The sequence below is a fragment of the Nyctereutes procyonoides genome, unplaced genomic scaffold (genome assembly GCF_905146905.1).
Source record: "Nyctereutes procyonoides isolate TBG_1078 unplaced genomic scaffold, NYPRO_anot_genome, whole genome shotgun sequence".
Taxonomy (NCBI): domain Eukaryota; kingdom Metazoa; phylum Chordata; class Mammalia; order Carnivora; family Canidae; genus Nyctereutes; species Nyctereutes procyonoides.
Window position 1 is genome coordinate 7,959,600 of NW_026575122.1, and position 24,902 is coordinate 7,984,501.

At 40.5% G+C, this 24,902-nt stretch overlaps 1 protein-coding gene across 7 annotated transcripts in view; it reads right to left on the bottom strand.

Moving 5' to 3' along the window:
• RAPGEF2 (Rap guanine nucleotide exchange factor 2) overlaps positions 1-24,902 on the bottom strand; it is a 241,234-nt gene that overhangs the window by 144,251 nt on the left and 72,081 nt on the right. For all 7 annotated transcript variants that reach the window (XM_055336318.1, XM_055336312.1, XM_055336314.1 and 4 more), the window contains exon 3: positions 14,346-14,402. In XM_055336318.1, coding sequence (XP_055192293.1) covers positions 14,346-14,402 — 57 coding nt within the window. The remainder of the gene's footprint in view (positions 1-14,345; positions 14,403-24,902) is intronic.

The following is a 24,902-nucleotide window of genomic DNA, read 5'->3' on the forward strand; positions in this document are numbered from 1 at the left end:
TTATCCAGTCAAGTTCACCAAATTTATTAGTTAGGATACAGACTCAGATACTGTTAAAACAAAATAAAAAGCTAAACATAGTAATGGCTTAACCAGGAGGGAGTTCATTTCTCTCTCACACACAGAACGGCAGCCTTAGCACCAAAGGCCCAAGGCTGATATGACGGTGGCTTCGTCATTCCCAACCCACAACGGCCATGGCATATTCTAAGGAAGCAGCTTCAAATCTCACCACTACATTCACATTCTAGGCAGTGGAAGGGGTGGAAGGAAGTACAGGACATTGCTGTTACGAGCACAACATGGAAGCTGCATACTACACTTGTCTCACATCACAATGTGAGAGTGGGCAGGTAGAAATAGATTCCAAAAGTTTTTACAGGACAGTAAATTCTGTTTACAGTTCTGAATAGTTATTTAAAGCGCCAACCACTATCATGTAATCATTTACATTTTGCTATTTGCTTCCAAACAAATCAGCAGTTGACTATCATTTTCCCCAACATCAGTCTTAATTAATATCACAACTACTTAGTCCCTGATAGCAAGGCTTCATGAAAAGTAAAGGAAGGATATTGTCAAATAGAGTTTAGCTCCAACGAAACCATAAAAGTTCAATGATTTCTCAAATGAGAATGCAAAGTACAGTACTACAGAAATAATTCATATCCTTTTCCCTCCAGATTTTAATCATTAGCTTTTACAATCTATAATCATTTGGGGGAGGGTGTCTTTCTTAGCATAAGGTGACAGTATTATTATTAAATTCTAATTTATGCTAAGTGAAGGTGTTCTCTCCCAAATGCAAGCACAGCTTCAAAATTTTTTAATAATAAGTAATAAAACACTGAAATAAAAAAAGAATTATTATGTAAACTTAATCTGCTCTTACTATGTTCCCTTATCACCAAAAGGTTGGTCAAGAGAACTGAAATCTAGAAAAATGGGAAGTTAAGGTAGATCACTGCTTATTAACTATGTGGCCTTGGGCAAGTTACTAGAGCGAGTAACTGCAAGGATTAAATAAACAACACTCATTAAATGCGAATAATAATTATTCTAGAGGTTTTTTTTTTTTTTTTATCATATACCACGGTCTAGATCAACTGTGACATAGAGATTAGAGCAAACATTTGCTGGCTTCCTATTCTGTACCTGTCCACTTTTTTTTTTAAGATTGTATTTATTTATTCATAAGAGACACACAGAGAGGCAGAGACACAGGCAGAGGGAGAAGCAGGCTCCCTGCGAGGAGCCCGATGTGGGACTAGATCCCAGGACCCTGGGATCACGCTCTGATCCAAAGGCAGACGCTCAACCGCTGAGCCACCTCAGCGCCCGTACCTGTCCACTTTGAAGGCATATTACTATGGATGAAATAAGTGCAAGGTTTGTAAATGCAGCCTTCCTAGCACTGATCCTAAAGCATCCATGAAGTGAATGATAACTAATGTCCAAAGTGGATAAAGTACCGTAACAGGCAATATTCTGACTCCCCAAAAGCCCATTCATTACCCTATAATTAGGGTTGACTCTTTCAGAAAAAAATTTAAGAAGGTAAAGATAAGAAACTGATAATCTCAACCTCTTCCACTTTCATTTTGTTTTCCTGATAGATGGGCTGTTTCCTCTACCTTTTCCAAAAAATTCAAATGTCAACTCACAAAAGCTGTATTTGCTTGAGAAGGAACTGACAAGAGGACGATCAATCAACAAACATTTATTGAATTTAGGGAACATGTACATTACATGCCATGCCAATTATGACCACAGCAACTCCTTTATTATCTCTTTTTTAAGGATTCGGGTTTTATAAAAGTAAGTTCATCAGAACTAGGAAAACAAAAACAATGAATCTTATTTTAACATGTTCAGGAAATAGTTGTAAAGCTAGAAAATCCCTCCCATCTTCTCTTCCCACCCATCCCCCCACAGAACTCATGTTGGTTTGTGTTCCAAAAATTCCTTGCTGTGAGATGCCACCGTAAAATCTGTTTTACTTAGTCTTAATCATCCAGAAAATTCTCCTGACTTTGTTAGAAATCATCTACAATTATGCCTCAGGCAGGCAGTGTTTCAGTATGGGGTACATCCTGCTTCCCTTCAAAGGCTGCAAATACGCCTTTCCCACAGTGCAGCTGTCATTACCCGAGGTTTTATAGCATTTTTTACACATATAAAGTAATGATTTTTTTTTTAAAGAAAAAATACAGAGGTTCAAAGAACAGTACTTAGCAGGAGCAGCATTAAACTTTTCTAACACTTAAAGGGTAATAAGCAAACTGAATCCCAGACCTCTCTTACAGACACAATGGCAACGAAGTTAGCAAACAGAAGACTATGACAATAGTAGTTATCTGGGCCTAACACTGGGATTTCATTTTGTCCAGAGTTCTCAAGCTTTAATATGCATGTCAATCACCTGGTATATTAATTAAGAATGAATGCTCTCAGCCTCTGCCTTTTCCACCTAACCCCACAGTCTATGATCATCAGGTGGGAGATCCATCACAGTGCCTTTTAAACACAGACCCCAGGTGATTTTTATGCTTGGGGCTTGTCAACTTTGAAAAACCTTTAGAAAAACCATCTCAAAACCAAGCCCCAACAGCAACAAATGGCAAGAGAAAAAGTACAACTCTATCAATATCTACGGAAATAAGTTGCAGGTGTCATATTCACCAGTGTTATTTTAATTTTTTCCTCAATAATTGTTTTATGCTTTTAAAATGAGCTAAGGGTCAAAATTATGAGCTAATGGGAAAAGCTGAATCTTGGAATAAACCTTGGATTGAGCGTCTGCAAATAACCTAAGTCTTAACACCAGCAACAATGGGTAGAAAAGAGGAACCTAAAGATTAAAGAGGGACATACAGCAAAGTAGTACTTTGCAAATCTCTCTGATTAGCCAAAATGGACACTTAGAAAAGACCTATAATTTTTTAGACTAAACTAAGAACTCTAACAGACAACTGATTTGATGCCAGTACAGCCCATTCTGCAATCTACAAAATGAAAGCCACAAAAGCCTAGGTGTATGACAAGACACTCTGAAAAGCCTTTTTATTTCACCAACATGGAGAAAATGAATAAACCAAACCAAACCAAACAAAACCAAAATATAAACAGACCATTATAGAATGATCAATTCGCTCTCGGTCTAATTAGACAGAAGGACTCTGAAGTAATCAAAAATGAATGATGCCCCTTAAGCCAAGGCTAAGCTGGAATGGCAAGTGTAGACTTGGAATAACGGGGAAGAGGCAAGCACTGAACGTGGAGCCATTCTGTCCCCGCCTTGCTTCCTTCTACTCCTCAACGCGAACCACCACTACTGCCTGGCTGCTCTCCTGTCTGCTCCTTCTCACCTTGGCCAATCTGTCGAAGACGTCTGCCTCTCTTCATCTTCTCAATCATATCATACCTTAAAGAATTGGCTCAAACCCTATTTCTTTAATAAATCTTCTCCTCACTGTTTTCCAAATTCCAAAATATTTATCCCATCTAATTTTATTCTATTTTATATTTTTCTCCTTTGAATTCTTAGTTCTGAGGTACCTAGGTACCTTCCTCCAACAACACTGAAGCTCCTTTCAGACAGGAGCTGCGTGCTGCCGCAGGTAGAAACTGGGCACCACTGCAGTTACCGTTTGCTCAGGCACGTCAGATCGTGGCGAGCTTCTGCTTACGATCCGTAGTTCCCCAACCAGAGAAAGTCCAAACCCTTGGCGAGCACAGGAAGGAAGCAATATGTTGCTACGCAAAGCGCAAAGGTTTTGGAACATATATTCGTTCCTGCTAGCCATGTGATCCTGCTGAAGTTAAATTCTAGTTCTAGATCCTAGTTCCTCCACTGTAAAATGGAGATACTGATACCTTTTTCACAACATTACTTGGATTTAACAACAGTATATTTGTGCAGTGCCTTGCATAGCAGGTACACAAAAAAGAGTTCTCTTCATCTCTTTCCTTCTCTTATGACCATTTCTAAAAGGCCAACCTACAATTTTACCTCCTGCTCCTAACCCCAAATGTCCTATCCTGCAAACTTCACCTTGGTCAGCCATACTACACTATTTTTCCCCAACAATGTCTCAAGGGCCTTTGGATAAACCTGCTGGTCCAGCTTTTAAACAGTACCTTTCATCTAGTAAACTCATTACTCATCCTTTGAATTCCAGGCTAACTACCACTTACCCTGAGAAGTGTGTTAGTAGCTTCCAAATAAAGTGACTCATTTTCTTCCTGAGCTCCCAGGGCATTTTGTACATGTTCACAGTAAGCAGCTGCCAGTGTCATAATATTTATTTTAGGAGTCTTCCCCCCATTAGTTTTTAAACTCCTGTAACTCACCAGTATCATGTATGTGTGTGTGTGTGTGTGTGTGTGTGTGTGTGTATGCTACACAATGCTTGATTGGCACTCAAGCTATATTCTTAATGAATATTTAATAGACACCAACTCAGATGTGGTATTAAAGTGAAAGCCAGGGGCGCCTGGGTGGCTCAGTCGGGTAAGCGTCAGACTCTGGGTTTCGGCTCAGGTCACAGGCCTCCGGGTCTGGAGACCTGGCCGAGTTGGAGGGAATAGGGCTCTGCGCTCAGCGGGGGGTCTGCTTGTCCCTCTCCCTCCCCCTGCACTCGCCCCCTCTTGGGCTCTCTAAGATAAATAAATAAATAAAATCTTAAGAAAAGTCAAAGACGTAAGTTTCAATTTACCAGTAACCAGAAAAATGAAACCAGGCCGAGAACGGCCTTAAGCAATATGCGGGAAGCCCACACGGTGGCGATGTCTGCACGTGAAAGGGCTGCGTGTGCCGCGGCACATTCCCCATTTAGAAAGCAGGAAGCTAATGCAAGTGATCAAACTGAAGAGGACAAGGGGGTTGGAAGAATCAGCATCAGCATCAAAAGAAAACTAACTTAGCCAAGGCAACTATTAGCAAAAAACTAACATGAAAGGGCTACTTTATTCAGCTGTTAATATGAAAATTTAGTGGTGTTTTGTGGAGCCCAACAACCAAAAGGGCTGCTTATGGCAATGACGGCAAGGAAAACTGAGGAGAGAGAAAGCCTTGCAACAAGACAAGAGTAGCAGGAGTGGGGCAGGCAGCTGCGGGCAGGGGATACTCAGGTGCCTTAATATTCAGCTGGAAACAGGCACCTGAGGGGGGAGGGTGGCGGTGACAAATAGAAACAGAAACTTTGGTAAGAATGGTACCCTCCAAGAATTCAGAAAATTTTGGACCAGAAATTAGTGCTTTCCCAGATGAGCCTGACAAAACAAGGCATGAGGAGGGCGTCAGCACCACAGGAAGGAATCCCGCCCACTCTGGCAGATCAAGTGCAATATGGCATTGGCCTAGGTCGGAAGTGACCCAGAGGCATAGAATCACCTCTACAGTGCTTTCTGTGGGCCGCAGCAGCAAGGGCATTAGGACACAGAGAAGCAAAAACATGAAAATCATGGTGAATAAGAATGGTCACCCATTCAAGCATCAGTGAAGTGTCTACAAACACGGGTTAGGAAGACCATTCAGGGAAGAAGTGGCCGGGGCACTCATGGAGACGTTAGATGCAACTAGGACCCCAAACATCAAACATCATTTTTTTGGATGTTTTGAAAGGATATTATACCATATTCAAACACCAAAGCTGCGGGCATCCAAAAGATGTGGAGCCAGGATTCTTATCACCCTTTTGTGGGCGAATGGCTCCACATCTGGGGTAAAACATCGGAAAGGGAAATAAAATGACGAGTAACAAAAATTCCAATAACTAAGTGGAGACAACTAGCAAGGAATCCCAAAAGGCCGGCCACCAAATGACCAAAACTAGAAAAACACCTGTCTCTTTCTGGATCTACCATCTGAGCAGCAGCATCCAACCAGAGGACAAAACCAGAAAACAGAAGAAAATCTTCCTAAGTTTCTCCTTCTCCCCAACCGATCATCACATTCTGTTTGTGCCTCCCAACCCTCAAGCCTCTCCATCGAGGCTCTCTGCTGAAGGTCAGGCCCTCGTGGCTGCTCACCTATACTGTCCTTCATACTCTTCTGATGGGCTTAGACTTGTACTCTCAAATATATGATTATGCCAAAAGCCATCATACAAATAACTTTACTTATTTAGAGCAAATTATTCTCTGTCCTTTTACAGGAGTCAGGCAGTTAGTTCACAGCAGAGGTTTTCAATATGCACTTGCCAGCCCCTTGGGACTACACACCGTCCAACCCTCTTCTAACCATAACAGCTACTGCTATTGAGCTAAATAGGATTTCCTATGAACAAAGTGTTCCATGGCTTAAAAAAAGAAGTTCTAACAATGGCCACCTTCCAATATGCAGATGACTTTTCAGATACACAATAATGTTATTTTTTTTCAAATACATTACATCACTTTTGTTACTGGGTTAATCAAAAAGTTTAATCATCAGTTGTTTTTGGTTTCTGCTCCTCTGATGGGGCTGTAAGCTATAAGGTGAAAGACAAAATATGCATTATTTTTGGATGGCCAATGCCACAAAGTAAGCTCATCAGATAAATTAATGCAACACAGCATTATAAGTGATCCTAGAAATATTAGGTCAAAAGAAAGGTAAACCCACATGATTTTTACTAAGGCATAATGATAAAACATATTTTAGAAAGAGCTCTACCAAGAATTACAGGTTTTTGCATTTATATTTTTACCCTATAGAGAAGCAGTATTTTTTTTTAAAGAATTTGTTTGTTTGTTTGTTTGTTTGTTTGTTTAACAGAGATAGAGCCTGAAAGCAAGCAGGAGGAGCAGCAGAGATAGAGGGAGCAGGCTTAGCAGGGAGTCCGATGCGGGGCTCGACCCTAGGACCCAGGGACCATGACCTGAGCCGAAGGCAGACGCTCAACCAGCTGAGCCACCCAGGGCCCTGGTCTCTTCTGCTTAGAGAAGCAATATTTATTACCAAAGTATATACTTCATAATATTTAATTATATATAAATATATAAATTCCCATACTTCTGAAAACACATTTAAGAAATAGAGGGTAATTTTTTTTTTTGAGGGTAACTTTTTATTCTCTCTCCTAAAAGTTCTAGATTGTAAGGAAGGTACTTCACTGTATTATAAATAAAAATTTTGAAGAAAAAAAGCACCATTTTAACATTAAGTTCTTGAGAAAATCCTTATTCTCTACTCAATAGCAGGGGCTCAGAACCATAAATACATCAGAAGAACTCTGAAAACTGATGAAACTATTAAGGCTATTTCAGCTTTATTTTGAAAAATAAATCTGTATTTTGAAAATACAGGGAATATAATAAGACATCCATTTTTTTTTATCGTAATTCACTTAGCCAGCAGACCTGAAGAACGAGTAAAGCCAAAAATTCTATAGACTCATAAATGGAGTCATTCTTAAACTCACAAAATTCATTTTAAAAAATGAAATGAAGGGGTGATGCCTTGGGAACTGTTAAGTTATTCAAAACACTTTTTTTTTAATGAAAGAAAAAAATGTCAATGCAGATTCCACATATATTACAATACATCAATCAGTCATTCAGCCATACTGAGGATGGAGGGATATTTTCAAGGGCTCAAGAAACAATTTATCAAATTTAAAAGAGCAGCCAGGGATCCCTGGGTGGCGCAGCGGTTTGGCGCCTGCCTTTGGTCCAGGGCGCGATCCTGGAGACCCGGGATCGAATCCCACGTCGGGCTCCCGGTGCATGGAGCCTGCTTCTCCCTCTGCCTGTGTCTCTGCCTCTCTCTCTCTCTCTGTATGACTATTGTAAATAAATAAAATTTAAAAAAAAAAAAAAAAAAGAGCAGCCAAGGGACATCTGGGTGGCTCAGTGGTTGAGCGTCTGCCTTCGGCTCAGGTCGTGATCCCAGATTCCTGAGATCAAGTCCTGGGATGGGCTCCACACTAAGCGGGGAGTCCGTGTGAGATTCTATCCCTCTGCCCCTCCCACTGCTCACATGCACTCGCGTGTTCGTCCTTGCTTTCTCTCTCAAATAAATCAAATCTTAAAAAAGAAATATATAGGGACGCCTGGGTGGTTCAGTGGTTGAGCATCTGCCTTCGGCTCAGGGTGTGATCCCGGGGTCCTGGGATTGAGTCCCACATTGGACTCCCTGAATGGAGCCTGCTTCTCCCTCTGCCTGTGTCTCTGCCTCTCTCTCTCTCTCTCTGTGTCTCTCAGGAATAAATAAATAAAATCTTTAAAAAAAAAAAAAAGAGCAACCAAATCTGAAAAGTTAAATGTTTTGAAAACTACCGATGAGTCATGAAATTAATTTACAAAGCCAGTCTTTTAGAATTATGCACAGCAATCTCATTTTTATCACAAACCTGTTCCTCATCTAGTGAAAAGTAGTGCTCAGAAATCAAAGAGAACCTGTAGACATCCAGAAACTGAGTTAAATTCAAAGCCAAATCTGCCAACCCACTAAACAAGGGCTTCAAGTAACTGCAATAATACTGCCAAACGGTTTATAGCACCACTAACCTGTACTTATCAGAAAGCAGATGATGTAATTAGCCTTATTTACCAACTACATATTTCTTTAAAGAGCTATATCTGAGAGTTCAGAGGTCTTTATTCACCAAGGAGTTCCACAGGGAACTGATATGAAAAAATCTAACACCCAACACGCCGTCAGCCCTTTTATTACAAAATTAGACCATAATGAAGGTCTTTATCAGCCGATCTATAAAAGGAGCATCTTCTTTTGAAATAAACTCAAAAAATAACAGAGAACAGACTACTCCAAGTTTCTGTACCAGGCGTGGCAAATGTAAACTACAGTCCCTGCCTTGACAGAGTTTAAAACTAAATACAGCTTTGAAAGTTCTATTTACTCTTCTATTCACCACAAAAATAAAGCATTTTAATCTAAAGACTAATAGTAAATATTAAAATATCAATATTGCTAAGAAGCCCTAGAGTATTACCAAATGTGCATAATCTTAAGCTTGTCTAAAAGTGCATGTGCATGTATATATACACAAGTGTGTGTGAATTTGAGTTTTCATATTTACATACAGCACACGAGTACCTCACAACACGCCAAGCTTGGGGTTAAACATCCTTGTACCACAATTCTACGCACAGGCTAATTCTTTAAAAATATCATTCCTTCATGTAAATGAAAATCTTGGGACTTCACTATTTTCTTTATACACACATACAAGTACAGCAAAATCATGGAAACATGGACAAGAAGGGTATTTGAAAATTGTGATTATATCCTGCTGGGAAAGGAGATTTGACGTATTTTCTTTCTCTTTTCTTTTTTTCTTTTTTTTTTTTTTTTTTTAAGGAAGGACTAAGGTAGTAGATGAGTGATGTAAAATGAAATAAATGCTTGGCCACATTAGGAAGGAAAAAAGCAGTACAACAATCGGATACGGGCCAAAGCATCAAAGGAGAAGGTTCTTATGGATGTGAGAGACTGGCACGCTTCGGGCCTGTAGCAAAGGGGGCAGGAGGAGAAAACAGAAAGATCCTCCCTGTGGGGAGAACAGAGGAGGAGGAGGAGGAGGTGGGGGAGTTGGGAGGGCATGAAGGGGACAGCAGCAGAGGCTTGGGGACCTTGCAGAGCAGGGTCAGTTCAGGACAGCTGCCGTGACAACAGGAAACCAAGTCAACACATGGGAAGACTGCTACAAGCAAGGATCGCTGAGTAGGGGCTTGAAGTTCTAAATTGCACGTTTACAGATTTCAATCAAAATGCTTTAAGGGACTCAATGGACCTGAATGAAGCTTTTTTTTTTTTTTTTTAAATACAGGAACAACTTCCACTCCGGCAATAGGGAGAGAGAAACTCCTTCACAAAATGCTATGAAAACTCTTCTGGAAACCAATGCATTCAGGCAGACATGTATGTGGAAAAGGAGCACAGAGGTAGAGTTACACACATTTATAGTGTGGGTGTGGGGTGCATGTATACACTTTTAAAAAAACTGTAATGGTTGAATTTCTGATCCAAAGGTTTTTAGCACCTGAAAAGTAACTGTAAATTAAAATGATATCATGAGGATGCCTGGACACTAAAGAAAAACTAAAACTGAAAGGACATACTGTTTATGTCATTTCTTGAATTAAATTCTTTTTTTAAAGATTTTATTAATTTATTCATGAGAAACACAGAGACAGAGACACAGGCAGAGGGAGAAACAGGCTCCCTATGGGGAGCCCGATGCAGGACTTGATCCCAGGACCCCGGGATCAAAAGCAGACACTCAGCCATGGAGCCACCCAGGTGCCCCAAATTACATTCTTTAAGCAAAATATCTGTAGTGTGTCAGGTTACATATTTATATTATCCACCTCTATATTATCCAAGCAAGCAATCTAGCATATAGTAGATAACAACAAATGAAAGGAAGACAGAAATCCCCTGATATTCTCATCCACTGTATAAAGTCCACCTAATTTCATCTATCTTTCTAGCACACACAAAAAATGCCAGATTCTAAATGGTCAATTCTAAATTTTTTACAGTTCAATTTCGTCAGAGCCACAACTCTTCCCCAATCTTTTTTGTCATCCTGTTGGTTTACGCTAAAACAGTAACACCATGGGAGTTAGATATCACTACCATGATGCCTTCCTAACAAACGTTTAAAGCAGTTAAAAAATTGGGAGACCATAATACCATAATGTAAATCATCAATATACCAATGATGATAACAATAGTATCAGCTACTTTTTTTCTTTTCTCTTTTTTTTTTTTTTTTTTTTTTTGAGATTTGTTCATTTTAGAGGGAAGGGAGCTAGTGAGGGGAGGAGCAGAGGGAGAATCTGAAGCAGGCTCCCGAGCAGCAGCTAACATTTTTATGCACTTCTGAGGTATGCAACACTCTACAGACTTTATACATGCTACTGATATTGTCCTCACACCAACACTAAAGGTTAGATACTATTACTACTGTTCCCACTTTATAGATGAGGAAAATGAGGTGTGGAGTTGGATCAAAAGAGTATTATATTTACCTGGTGAAATTATTATAACCATCAACTTAGAAGTTACCAGCAGACAAACATAAAAAGGAAAAAAAATACTCATCTCTTGGTCATAAAACCAAAGTCTGGAAGTCTTTGATATTCTGGCTACACTACATTCTTAACACTCAAGGGAGAACAAGAGCAGACAAGTCATTTCCCTCATGAGTTAATAACAGCGGGTCCCCAAAAGAGGGATGGTATTATGAAGTTATCACAGATTTATATACACCACAAATACAAGTATTCCTTAATTTTCAAAACTGCATGGACACAGATTGTTAAGAGCAGAAGCATGTCTCTTCAAGGATCACAGAAGAAAACACTCCAATTACCCTTCATCACAAGATTGGCCAAATACCAGGGATCTGATTAAGTGATCTACAATTAGTCTCTGCGAATTTTTGGTCTTAGGAAATCATGATCTTCTGAATATCCACAGACTTTCCATTGTCACCTGATTCTAACTAATCAAAAATAAGCAACTGCTACAATCAACTTTATATACAAACTCTAACCTAAATGCAATCAATTTAGGATTATCTAAGACGTGGCTTTGCATCATCAGCATAGCTCACATTCGCTGACTTTAAAACAAACAACTCAGATATATTTAAGACACTGTAACCTACCTACAATTTAAATGAATAAAAAGTAATCATTGCTAGGGACTCGGGGAAATGGAGGCAACCGATGGGTTTCATCACCCCTGGGATGCCAGCAACAGAAAGGGATGACAGGCTTATACTCCCATGCACACAAGCAATATCATTTTTTATGGCACCATTTCTTACAATGGCATGAAAGCGGCTGGAAAAAGCTAGTGAGTGGGATAACAGCTAAGGCAACAGAATCACAACGGCTAGGCTCAAATCCAGATCCCACTTTCAGCAATGAGACATTGGCGAGTTCCTTAGCCCCTAAACAGCTCAGTACCTTCATGTGTAAAACTGGGGTGATGATGATATTTATCCCAAAGGCAGCCACAAGAAGTAAATTAATGCATGTAAAAGTACTTATTAGACTATGTGGGAGATAGGAAGTGCTTGTTAAACGTTTGCATCAAATGTTTACATCATCATACTATCAAAACCATGCTTTAAGGAGGGAGGTCAAATTAATAGAAAGTTGACACACCGCCATTAGACAGCTTCAAAAAAGACCCCTCAGAGATTCCCAACCCTAACATCTGCACACTCATTCCACTGACAGCTTCTAATTGCTCCTAAAAGAAACAAATATTCTAAAATATTTGTCTTAATTTCTTCAAGAATAAATATGTTAAGGGCATCTGCCTCTTGCTAGTTTTCTCATTAATAAATATACTCCGATTACTTACTATTCTTCTACCATTGATGTACCTTCTTTTATTCTCTAGATTGGATATTTAGAATTGCCGTAAAACATCCCCTAGATGTCATAGTTTCATACGTTACAACCGAAGAATCATCCTAGATCAGATCACCTCTATCTTCTTCCAACCTCCATCCCTGAAGGGCCTCAGTTCTAGCCCTACCCCTCAGATTACTTTGATCGTTTCCTCACTAATCTCCCTGCCCAGCCACTCACTCTAATCCACCTTTGTATCTTCAGGGAGACATCTTTGAGGGGGAAGAATGGGGAGGCATTTGGTCACATCATTTTACTGCTTGAAAACTGGCCACCTAGCTGCAAAAGACATTTAAGAAAAATATCAACCAATAAATAAAAGATATTTTGAGGGCAGCCTGGGTGGCTCAGTGGTTTAGCGCCACCTTCAGCCCAGGATGTGATCCTGGAGACCCAGGATCAAGTCCCACATCAGGCACCTTATGGGGAGCCTGCTTCTCCCTCCGCCTGTGTCTCTGCCTCTCTCTCTCTCTCTGTCTTCCATGAATAAATAAAATCCTTATAAATAAATGAATGAATGAATGATATTTTGAGACAAAGAGATTTTGAATATTTCCATGATGTTAAAGAATTATTTTTTAAGGTTTGATTGATGATAATATTGTAGTTAAATTTTTTGTTTAATCCTCTTTTAAAGACAAAGACATTCTAAAATTGATACAGATAAATTGTTATGTCTAGACTTAAATAAAAATAATCTGGTTGGAGATAGGGAATAGGAGATGAAACATAACTGGCCATCAATTAACATTATTGGATTATGCATACCTGGGGGACCATTATACTACTGTCCCCAATATCGTCAACATTTGCAATTTTCCATAATAAAGTGTTATTTAGAAGGAAAAAAACTCATTTCCAATTGCCTAAAAAATCACAACTGGTATTTTTAACAACACATTCACAAGCAAGTATGACTATAGCCTGACTCTTCCTTAATTTATCATCTTGATGCACATGTCAGTGGCCCAAACTTATAATATTCAGAACATCAGGCCCCTTTCCCTCTTACTGTTCCTTCTGCCAGAAAATCTCTCTAGACCACCAGATATACTTTTGAGACCTAGTTCAAGGGCCACCTCTCTGAGACTCCCCCCATTCCCCACAAGGCTCCCCTTATACTTCTTCAGCCCTTAGTACCTATCTATTTTCAGTTCTTTTGGTTGGTTACTTTTTGCTGTTGTTGTTCTCCTTTTATTTCCATCTCCTTCAGGAGACTATAATTATAGCCTCCTTAAGGGAGAGTTGCATTTTATTTATTTCATTAAGTAATCCCTATAATATGCATGGAAAATAGTTATTATTTATTTAATAAGTACTTTGAAAAATAGAAAGTCAACTGAACAATAGCCAATCGTGGCAAACATTATTAATAAAATAATATGTGCAGTAAATCAGTTTATATGTCCTTAATACAACAATATTTATCTACTACTATGTTTATCACATTCTTTAAAAACTTGTGGTCATTTTTTCAAGGAATATGTTACACATCATGAAATAAGTATCAGTATTATTTATAGAACAAACTATGCCCAAAGAGATGTGGGCAGCTTATTTTCCTATTTCTGAAAGGATTATAAACTAAAATATGACATTTATGCTATCATTACATCTCATTCCATGTGGTTGCGGGAAAATATATCTTGTTCTGTTGGAAAGACTACACTGTTTCTTATTTCATAATGATAAAACTGTCAAAATACTCCACAATACTAAATTATATCTCTGAACCATACATGAGAGGTATATAGGTATAGATACACACTTATCTGCAAAGGACTGTAAACTTTACTTTATGACAGGTAATAGTTGAAATGTTTTGTGTTTCTAAGTTACAAAAAATTAGTTAATGCAAAATTAAAGTAACGTTGACCTAGCCATTAGTAATACTTCTGTGATACTTTAAGGAAATTATTTAATTGTTGCCGTATACACTGAACAAAGAGAAAGGAAACACCTACTAGTATAAAACTTCATTTGCTTCATGTCTTTCATATCTCACAGTTTCACACATTAACCTGTAAGGAAAAAAAAAAGGGACATGAGTTCAACATATATCATGAAAAAACACTCTAATAGTTTAAAAACATAAATGAGACATGTAGTATAGACAGTTAAGATTATTTTATATGGATTGCCACAATTATTAGCCTCAAGATAAATGTTCTTGATACCCAGGTTAAGAAAATAAAATAAAATCTGGTAAAAAGACACTAGGAAAAAAAAAAAACTTTGTTATATGTCAATTTTATATGTTTATTTTTATGGGGTACAAAACTGTATGTGTTTTACACTTTGTAAATGACATGTAGACAACCTGAAAATAAAAGGCTGGAGAACCATTTACCATTCAAATGGTTCTCAAAATATACCCTAAAAACTATAGAACACTTCTGAAATTGAGGAAGACACAAAGAGATGGAAAAATATTCCATGCTCATGGATTGGCAGAATTAATATTGTGAAAATGTCAATGTTACCCAGGGCAATTTACACGTTTAATGCAATCCCTATCAAAATACCATGGACTTTCTTCAGAGACTTAGAACAAATTATTTTAAGATTTGTGTGGAATCAGAAAAGACCCCAAACAGCCAGGGGAATTTTAAAAAAGAAAACCATATCTGGGGGCATCACAATGCCAGATTTCAGGTTGTACTACAAAGCTGTGTTCATCAAGACAGTGTGGTACTGGCACAAAAACAGACATATAGATCAATGGAACAGAACAGAGAACCCAGAAGTGGACCCTGAACTTTATGGTCAACTAATATACGATAAAGGAGGAAAGACGATCCACTGGAAGAAAGACAGTCTCTTCAATAAATGGTGCTGGGAAAATTGGACATCCACATGCAGAAGAATGAAACTGGACCACTCTCTTGCACCATACACAAAGATAAACTCAAAATAGATGAAAGATCTAAATGTGAGACAAGATTCCATCAAAATCCCAGAGGAGAACTCAGGCAACACCCTTTTTGAACTTGGCCACAGTAACCGGAGAAGGACAAACAGTGTATGTTCTCATTCATTTGGGGAATATGAATAATAGTGAAAGGGAATATAAGGGAAGGGAGAAGAAATGTGTGGGAAATATCAGAAAGGGAGACAGAACATAAAGACTTCTAACTCTGGGAAATGAACTAGGGGTGGTGGAGGGGGAGGAGGGCGGGGGGTGGGGGTGAATGGGTGACGGGCACTGAGGGGTACACTTGACGGGATGAGCACTGGGTGTTATTCTGTATGTTGGTAAATTGAACACCAATAAAAATTAATTTATAAAATTAAAAAAAAAATGACATGTAGACAAATTAATGTTCTCTGAGGTAAGCAGAAAATAAGAAAAAAACCTAAAAATTAGAAGGGAGAACCTATTAATTTAAAAAATGATAACGTCATTCATGTTAATGTTACTTACCAGTATGTAATTTCAGCAAAAGTAGGCTTTTATTAACTCAGTATATTTATGACTAATGACTAAATGGAGGCTTTACAGCTTAAAGATTTGCTATTTTGGCTGATTCATCCCTGAGGAAAAAACTATGGAAATTATGGAAAACATGAAAAAATGTTTAAATATTCAAAATTACCTCAAGAACAGCATTTTCAAGAAGCATCCTATTCTATTAAGCCCAAGTAAAATTTCCAAAAAATACAAAAATGTAAAAGAAAATGACTGTTTCTTCTTATGAAGGAACCACCAAATAATAAATTGGCTATAAAAGTGATTATTTCAACAGCACCTCCATTTTGATCAATGGGGTTAGTGGTCTCCACTTTGTGCAAGCAACTCTGATATCAACCCATTGCCATCTTTCCTGTTTGCTAAATCCTATTAACACAACATACTCTTGATTTTTCACTTGAAAACAACTTTCCTGTATATTCTTCTTTCTTGTGCTTACTACCACCATTCCTACCTCAGAGGTCCTCTCTATCCCTTAACTTGAAACATCTCAACTGAATGAGGAGGCAGTATCAAACCTTGAATACACATCGTTAACACAGGGATTGAATCACACCAATTCTTTATAAGAAAAGATAAGAGTCACAAGTTTTAAGTCTAAAAATACCTGGTCTTTTTTTTTTTTTTTTAAATTTATGATAGTCACACAGAGAGAGAGAGAGAGGCAGAGACATAGGCAGAGGGAGAAGCAGGCTCCATGCACCGGGAGCCCAACATGGGATTCGATCCCGGGTCTCCAGGATCGCGCCCTGGGCCAAACCGCTGCGCCACCCAGGGATCCCAAATACCTGGTCTTAAATTACATAACAGCCCTCCTTGTTTCCTGTTAGAATGAAAGAAGCGTCCTTGCCCTAACCTCTTCACTGGATCTCATTCCTTCTCCTACAGTAGACCTTGCCTTCCTTCAGGTTTACCTCCTTCTCCTACATCACCATCCATGTCTACCTCCTCCAAAATCATTTCCTTTACTAAATAAACACACCTTAGCATCACCCATGTGGGGTAAGGGTGCACCTCTTTTGCCACACATCCCCCTCCAGCTACTAACCACATTTTGCTTTTACCCATGACAGATATTCTCCTCTTGGGCTGTCTATATATATTCTCTCTCCATTTTCTCACCTTCTTAACACTTCTCCATCATTTGCTTCCTGAAACTCCAAAGAAAAGGCTCTAAAAGTTCTTAGTGTCCTCTGTTATCTAAATCCTTTCTATCCTTATCTTAATTCCACTTCTCAGCAGTATCCTTACACCATCATTTCCTAGAGTCTTCCTGTCCTCAATCTTCTGGTTTTCCTCTTAACTCCTTAGTCATTTTTTCTGTCTCCTTTGGATTCTCCTCCCATTCCATTCCTCTACCTAACTTCTAAATGTTATCAACTCCTATCAGCCCTCTTCTCCTCTGCACCATGTAATCTTATCCAGTCTATGATTTTAAGTTTAATCTATAAACGGATGACTTCCCAAACAGTGCCCCACACCTAATCTCTCACTTATCTAAATGCCTACTCAGCCTAGCCACTGGCTGTGTAACAGCGGATTTCATGTTCAAAATGTCCAAAACATGTTCAAAATGTCCAAAACGGATCTTAAATTTCCTTGCCCAAAATTTGCTTTCCCACAATCAGTAGAACCCAAATGTTTAGGCCAAAAACCTTGGAATCATTATCCTTGACTCCTCCCTTTTCTTAATATCCCATCTTTCTGCCAGCACCTGTTTCCAAAATATATTCTCTCAAATTGACCAAGTCTACAAATGTAGACATCAGCTTCTGCTTTTGTACACCTATAGTCCATTCGCCACATGACTTCCAGAGAAATCTTTCTAAACCTTAAGTCAGATCCTCTCACACTTGTGCTCTTGGTTCCCACTACCTTTGGAAGAAATCCAAACTCCTTATCCTCGGTGCCTTCATGCACTGAACCTGTTTCCATAGCAGAGTATATGGGCATCACTATACTGTGGAGATTTCTGCAAAATGCCCTGACTCAGACGTTACTGCCTTTGACCACAAAGTAAAAGCAGCCCAACACCCATTCTTATGTGTATGGTAAGTGTTGGAAAGCTTGTTCGTACAAACACACTCTAAATGCCCTTGTTAATCACTATCTTGAGACTGTAGAGATCCTGTCCTCCCCTCTATATTCCCATCAAGCAGAATGTATAGAAGAAAGTGTTCAGTGTTCAAGGTCACTGGCTGATCAGAAGCATCTCCTTTGTAACAAAGGGTGTCTGGATGGCAGGCCTTGAGCTCCTTGGAACACTGGCCATCCTGGAAGGGGATGGGCTACAGATAGTTGCTGGCTATTTGCTACAGTATAAAAGCTTGCTGCATGTAGATCTCTGCAACAGATGCTGTGTCCAGGCTGGCACTTCTGGACTTCCTATAGTAAGTTCTCCCAATAAACCTATGCCTCCCTGGCTGTCTCCAGGTCATTTCTTTGGCCTCATAGGACAATCATCCACCCTTGGCTTAGAGTCTGTTGGGGTGTGACCACACAAATGGTGAGCCAATCAGGAAGCCAGGAAAAATAAAACAAAACATGCAAACCATGACCACCAACACGTGGGAAAGGGAATAAGGATTTCTGCAGGGGAAATCCCAGGCTGCCCATCCACATCTATGTGGGGCTCGATAGCCCCTATCCTTGATGGATAAGCCCACCACAGGAGTATAACAAAATGCCCCCTGAAAGTATTGAAGGGTCTAGAGGAAATTTTGACCAAGATAAATTTGACTAAGAAAAGGATAGATGCTCAGTTGCCATAGTTAGCTGACCCTTCCTGTCCGTGTAGTTGCCTTGAAGAAAGTATGCCACCCTACAGGAGAAACTGCATTTAGAGAGGAAGGCAAGATTAACATAAATGACACTCCATAGACCTCAATAATCGGCTTGAGGAAAACAAGATGTTAAGTTAAAAACTCTGGCACACAGAACAGCCCAACTGGAGGGTGGTTAACTGCCCCGCAACAAAGTCCCTGCATGTATCTCTAAGCCAGCCTGGGATCCCAAGCTGGGGGACCCAATGAAAAGTTCTACCGAAGAAGAAGAGACTAATTGGAATGAGCCCATAAAAATTCCCATTCTCTTAGCTCAGCCTCTTGTTACCAACCAAAATGAAAGCAGAGTATTCATGCCCATTGAATGGGGAACCCTGGAACCTGCGGCACTTTAAGCATCGGCATAGACCACAGTGGAAGATTAGACACTTGCCAAATGGGTAGAATTGGGGGATAAATTTGGAGAGAAACAAAGGGAATCCAGGGTGGCGTGGCTGCTCAGTACACGGGACATGGGCACTGAAGGCAGGACGCTTTTGGCCAGGGATGTCCAAACTGGCGTTCATTGCATAACAATCTGTGCTACAGTCAGTCTGCCCCTGAAGGTTGGCGGGGCCTTGTGTCCATCTTGACCCTCTAATGGGGCAGCCCCTGATGGGCTAAGCTGGCTGCCACAGGTCTGGCAGAAACAGGAAAGGTCAGAAAAAGAGGTATTGGGAAGGCAGGAATGAAGGTAACAGATTCACAAGAGGAGGAAACAAAGACGACGGGTGCACATGTTACCTGTTGCCAGATGTAGTGAGACCTCAGGGTAACAGGGACCCTCTGTGAGACAAGTAATCCAGTGCAGTCCTTGTTGGCCTCTGGCAGAATTTAAAACCTGAACAGCAATTTACAAAGGGCACTCTGAGACAGAGGATGACAGGCGCTTTCTCTACGAACCAGGGAAGAGGCCAAGGACACGGGCTGCTGCTTCAGGCTGCTACCACCCAGGTACCTGGGGACCAGGGGCCACATGGAGAACTCACCATAGATTGGTCCAATAGAGTGTTTCAGCTCTGGTTAAAACTAGTGCCAAATTTACTCTCTTTTACGGTAACCACTACGGACGGGGGGGTACCATACAAACAAAGCAGGTTGCCGTAACTGTGGACAGGATAACTCCCACCAAAGCCCTATTCGGTGTATATGACCCCAACACCCAAATATATTCTAGGAATGGATGTCTTCGCAAGACTAACATTACAAACTACGGCAGGGGATTTCAAATTGAGGGTGCACTTGGTCAAACAAATAATAAGGGGAGATGCAAAATGTACAGCTATAATGCTACTTGTCCCACAGAGGGGGATGGCAAGTAAACAGTATCACCTCCCAGGAGGCCACGAAAAAATCACAGGCACGGGGCAGCCCGGGTGGCGCAGCGGTTTAGCGCCGCCCTTGGCCCAGGGTGTGATCCTGGAGACCCGGGATTGAGTCCCACGTGAGGCTCCCTGCATGGAGCTGCTTCTCCCTATGCCTGTGTCTCTGCCTCTCTCTCTCTATGTCTGTCTCGATTGAATCAATGAATGAATGAATGAATGAATAAAAAATAATAAAATAAAATAAATAAAATAAAATAAAATAAAAAGAAATCACAGGCACAATTAAGGAACTAGCCCAGGTGGGCAATGATATGACCAACTCACAGTCTATATAATAGTCTTGTCTGGCCTGGAAAGAGACCAGATGGAACATGGAGAATGACTGTGGATTACAGGGAACTAAATATGGTGGTAGCCCCTCTTCGTATAACTGTGCCCAACATCATGTCACTTGCTGACTTGAATTGGGGAAGTTTTAGGCACATATCATTATGTTAGACCTGGCTAACCCCTTTTTCAGTATTCCTATAGCTCTAGAAAGCCAAGAACAATCCATTTTCACCTGGGAAGGAGAAGAGACATTCATTATCCTACCACAGGGGTATTTATAAAGCCCTGTGATTTGTCACAGCTTGGTGGCCAGTCTTTTTGTTTCATTATACTGATGATCTAATGTTAACTTTTCAGTCTTTTTCTACTTTGCAGGCCGCTGCACCAGATTTGCTTTCTCACCTAATTAAGTCAAGGTTGAGAAGTCAACAAAAACAAAATACAGGGTGCTGGTTTATCGGATAAGACAAAGGTTGTTTCTGTAGTACCTACTGAGAAAATACAGGCACACCCAAGCCCCACTATCCCAAAGCAGCTGCAAACCTTCATAGGTCTCTTAGAGTATTGGCATCAGTTTACCCCTTGTCTGGCTCAACTGCTTCTGCCCCTTCATAGACTGGCTTAAAAGGAGCCCAATGGGGGATCCCTGGGTGGTGCAGCAGTTTGGCGCCTGCCTTTGGCCCAGGGTGCAATCCTCGAAACCCGGGATCGAGTCCCACGTCGGGCTTCCGGTGCATGGAGACTGCTTCTCCCTCTGCCTGTATCTCTGCCTCTCTCTCTCTCTCTCTTTCTCTGTGACTATCATAAATAAATAAAAATTTAAAAAAAAAAGGAGCCCAATGGGACTAGTCCTCAAGAGGGCACATTTGAACATGCCAAGATGGCTATTAAATAGATCAAAGCCTCAAGTATTCTTGTATAGGGACAGCCATATGAATTGGGTGTAGCCAGTTACCCAGAAGGTTTGGATGGAGCTTGTAGCAATGGCAAGGACACAAACGAGTACTAATAGGTTTCTGATCACAATCATAAAAAGGAGCTGAGAGGCACCTGGGTGCTCAGCTGGTTAAGCAGCTGCCTTCAGCTCAGGTCAGGTTCTGTGAGTCCCAGGATCGAGCCCCACATCAGGCTCCCTGCTCACTGAGGGAGGGTCTGCTTCTCCCTGTCCCTCTGCCTCTCCCCACTGCTCATTCTCTCTCTTTCTCTCTCTCTCAAATAAATAAATAAGATCTTTAAAAAATTAAAATAAAATTAAATTAAAAATAAAAAGCTGACCCAATATAACATTTTAGAACAGCTGTGTGCTATTTACCCTGCCTTATAGCAAGTAGAAGACATAACTAAAGTAGCTGTTCACACCCAGCATCCTATAGCAGGATGGCTAAAGGATATATAATCCAAAAGCCCGAGTCAGGCAATGACCCGACCCAAACCAGAGGAATGGCATGCCTCCTCACAACAATGTAGACCTTGACGAACAGTCCTCCTAGTGTGGAGCTGCACTCCATTCTCTGCCCTGTAACCTATATCACAGTTTGGTCCATTGTCGTGTACCTTACAATCCGTACAGTGCCTACCCTCTACTCACTCAAGGACCTGATGTCACCCTTAGAATACATATAGACAACGTGCAGGAAGAATGTTCTCTGCTGCAGATAGAGGCACAAGGTAACCTTTTATTGTCCTTGCCACAAATTCCATTTACAGGGGAACATATAATTAAATGGCCCTGGAAATGGCAAAGAAGTCCACAGTGCTTTAGGTTTTTGGCCCAGTGGGGAAAAGGAGCAGAATAGGACCTAACCATCCCCCATTTCCCCACCCAACTCAACCAAAGATAATAAAGGCACACAACCCCAGATCTCTCATTAAAAAGGACACTATTGGGGATCCCTGGGTGGCACAGCGGTTTGGCGCCTGCCTTTGGCCCAGGGCGCGATCCTGGAGACCCGGGATCGAGTCCCACGTCGGGCTTCCGGTGCATGGAGACTGCTTCTCCCTCTGCCTGTGTCTCTGCCTCTCTCTCTCTCTCTGTGATGACTATCATAAATAAAATAAAAAATTAGAAAAAAAAAAAAAGGACACTATTGGGGCACATGGGTGACCAGAAGGTTAAGTGCCCAACTCTTGATTTTGGCTCAGGCTATGATCTCAGAGTTGTGTGACTGAGCCCCTACACTGGGCTCTGGGCTCTGGGCTCTGTGCTGTGCTGGGTTTGAAGCCTGCTTAAGGAGTTTCTCTCCCTGTTAAAAAAAAAAAAAAAAAAGACAAAAGGGACACAATCATAATCACCTTATAGAGCACTGTTATACTCCCACCATCCTTTTCAGGTTGTCCCACTGTGTAACAGAGGGGAGGTGAACAAATGGGTACCACAAACCTGGAGCCAAACCACGAGTCAGGAGTGGTATTATCCCAGAACGGCACCTCCTGCATTCATTAGACAATCATGACCTGCCTCTTCTGGTGCCTCCTAAACAGCTTAACTTTTTGCCCTTGGATTCTGTATTGGGAACCTGTTTGCCAACTGGGACCTGACCACAGCTTCCATACAGAATAAAACCAACTGTTGGGTATATAGTGAACTCCCCCTACCAGGGACTGCAGGCTTCCTCTGGTAAAATATTTTCTAGAGTTTCTCAGCCATTTGTTTTCTATTATTTGAATGCTCTGGCTTATACTGTTACTGTAGGATTTGGTTGCAATTCACCTCAGCATACTTGGCCCTGGGAAATCTCAGAAAAAGAGGATATAAAAAATGTACGGGCCAGGAGGGCCTCAGTGGCTCAATCAGTTTAGTGTCCAACTCTGGATTTCAGCTCAGGTCATGATCTCAGGGTTGAGAGATCAAGCCCCGCGTCAGGCTACGTACTGCTGAGTGTGGAGCCTGCTTAAGATTTTCTCTCATCCTTTCCTTCGCCCCTCCCCCTCCTAAAAAAATATACATGAGCCATCCAGGGAATCTCTGATAGAGTATATGGTACAAGCTAGAAGGCTAGTTTGTACAAGTGCAGTTTGAACGTTCCTGTTAATAAATCATTGAAAATGTAGAGATCCCATCCTCCCCTCTGTATTCCCATCAAGCAGACTATGAAGAACAAGCTGTTCAGTGTTCAAGGTCAGCAGCCCAGGGTGGCTAACACAGAGCATCTCCTTTGTAACAAAGGGTGTGTGGACAGCAGACCTTGAGCTCCCTGGAACACTGGTCGCAGAAGGAGGGGAAAGGCTACAGATAGCTGCTAGACAAAGCTGCTATGCTATAAAAACCTGTTGCGGGATCCCTGGGTGGCGCAGCGGTTTGGCGCCTGCCTTTAGCCCAGGGCGCGATCCTGGAGACCCGGGATCGAATCCCACGTCGGGCTCCCGGTGCATGGAGCCTGCTTCTCCCTCTGCCTGTGTCTCTGCCTCTCTCTCTCTCTCTCTCTCTCTCTCTGTATGACTATCGTAAATAAATAAAATGAGAGACGTGTGCCTCTTTAAAAAAAAAAAAAAACCTGTTGCATGTGGATCCCAGCAGTGGTGCTTTGTCCACTCTGCTGTCCCTGGATTCCCTCTACACAAGATCCCTCGGCAAATTTACATCTCAATCACTGTCTCTGTGTGTCTTCTGCCTCACTGGACTATCACTCACCCCTGGTTCAGAATCTGCTGGGTAACACTATACACCATGCTAAGCACACTAACATCTGAAGAAAACAACACTGATCCACTTACTTAAGTCTTGTCTGCCCCATCAGGAATATAAGCTCCATGATGGCAGAGGTTTGGTCTACTTAAATGCTGCATCTCCATAGCTTATGTCAGTGTCCAATACATAGTAGGCACACAATCGATAATTGTTGACAGAATAAATAAATTTAACCAGTGCCCTCAGAAAAACAGGAATAAAATCTTCTATGAGACCAATAACTGGGGAAAGTACTAACATAAATAAATGGGAAAAGTACCAAAACTGGTTGTCTTTAAACACTGTTGAATATTTTATAAAAAGCACATTGATATTCCCTGAATTCCTCAAGAATATACTAATAAGCATAATTCAGTTGTTTCTTAATGATCTACAACTGCTTATATAATAATTACACTTATCCATAATGCTAAAGATATATATATGTATGTGTATGTATATATATACACATACAATACATATATATTTATATATATATTTATTTATTTATTATTATTTATTTATTTATTTATTTATTTCAGCAGTCTTTCATTACCAACACTGAATGGGCTCAGACGGTTATTCTGCTTTTTCAGATTTTTGGCCTCCACTCCTAATTATAGCATCCTCTACCCATATCGGAAATATACTTCTTCTAAACTATGTGGGTTAAGGGAGTAAATATTAGAAATATACAAGTCATGTTGAAAAAACACATAGTTTTTAAGTGAAGATCTAAAAACCTATTCATTACACAAAATATGTGATCTTATGGCAGTCAACTAATGGCATGTCAATTACCACTCAGAATCACGTGATAGCATGCATATGGATGGGCCACAATAATGCACAAAGCCAAAGTTTTCAGATAAATGAAACCCTCTGCTATCCCTCATAGAAGACTA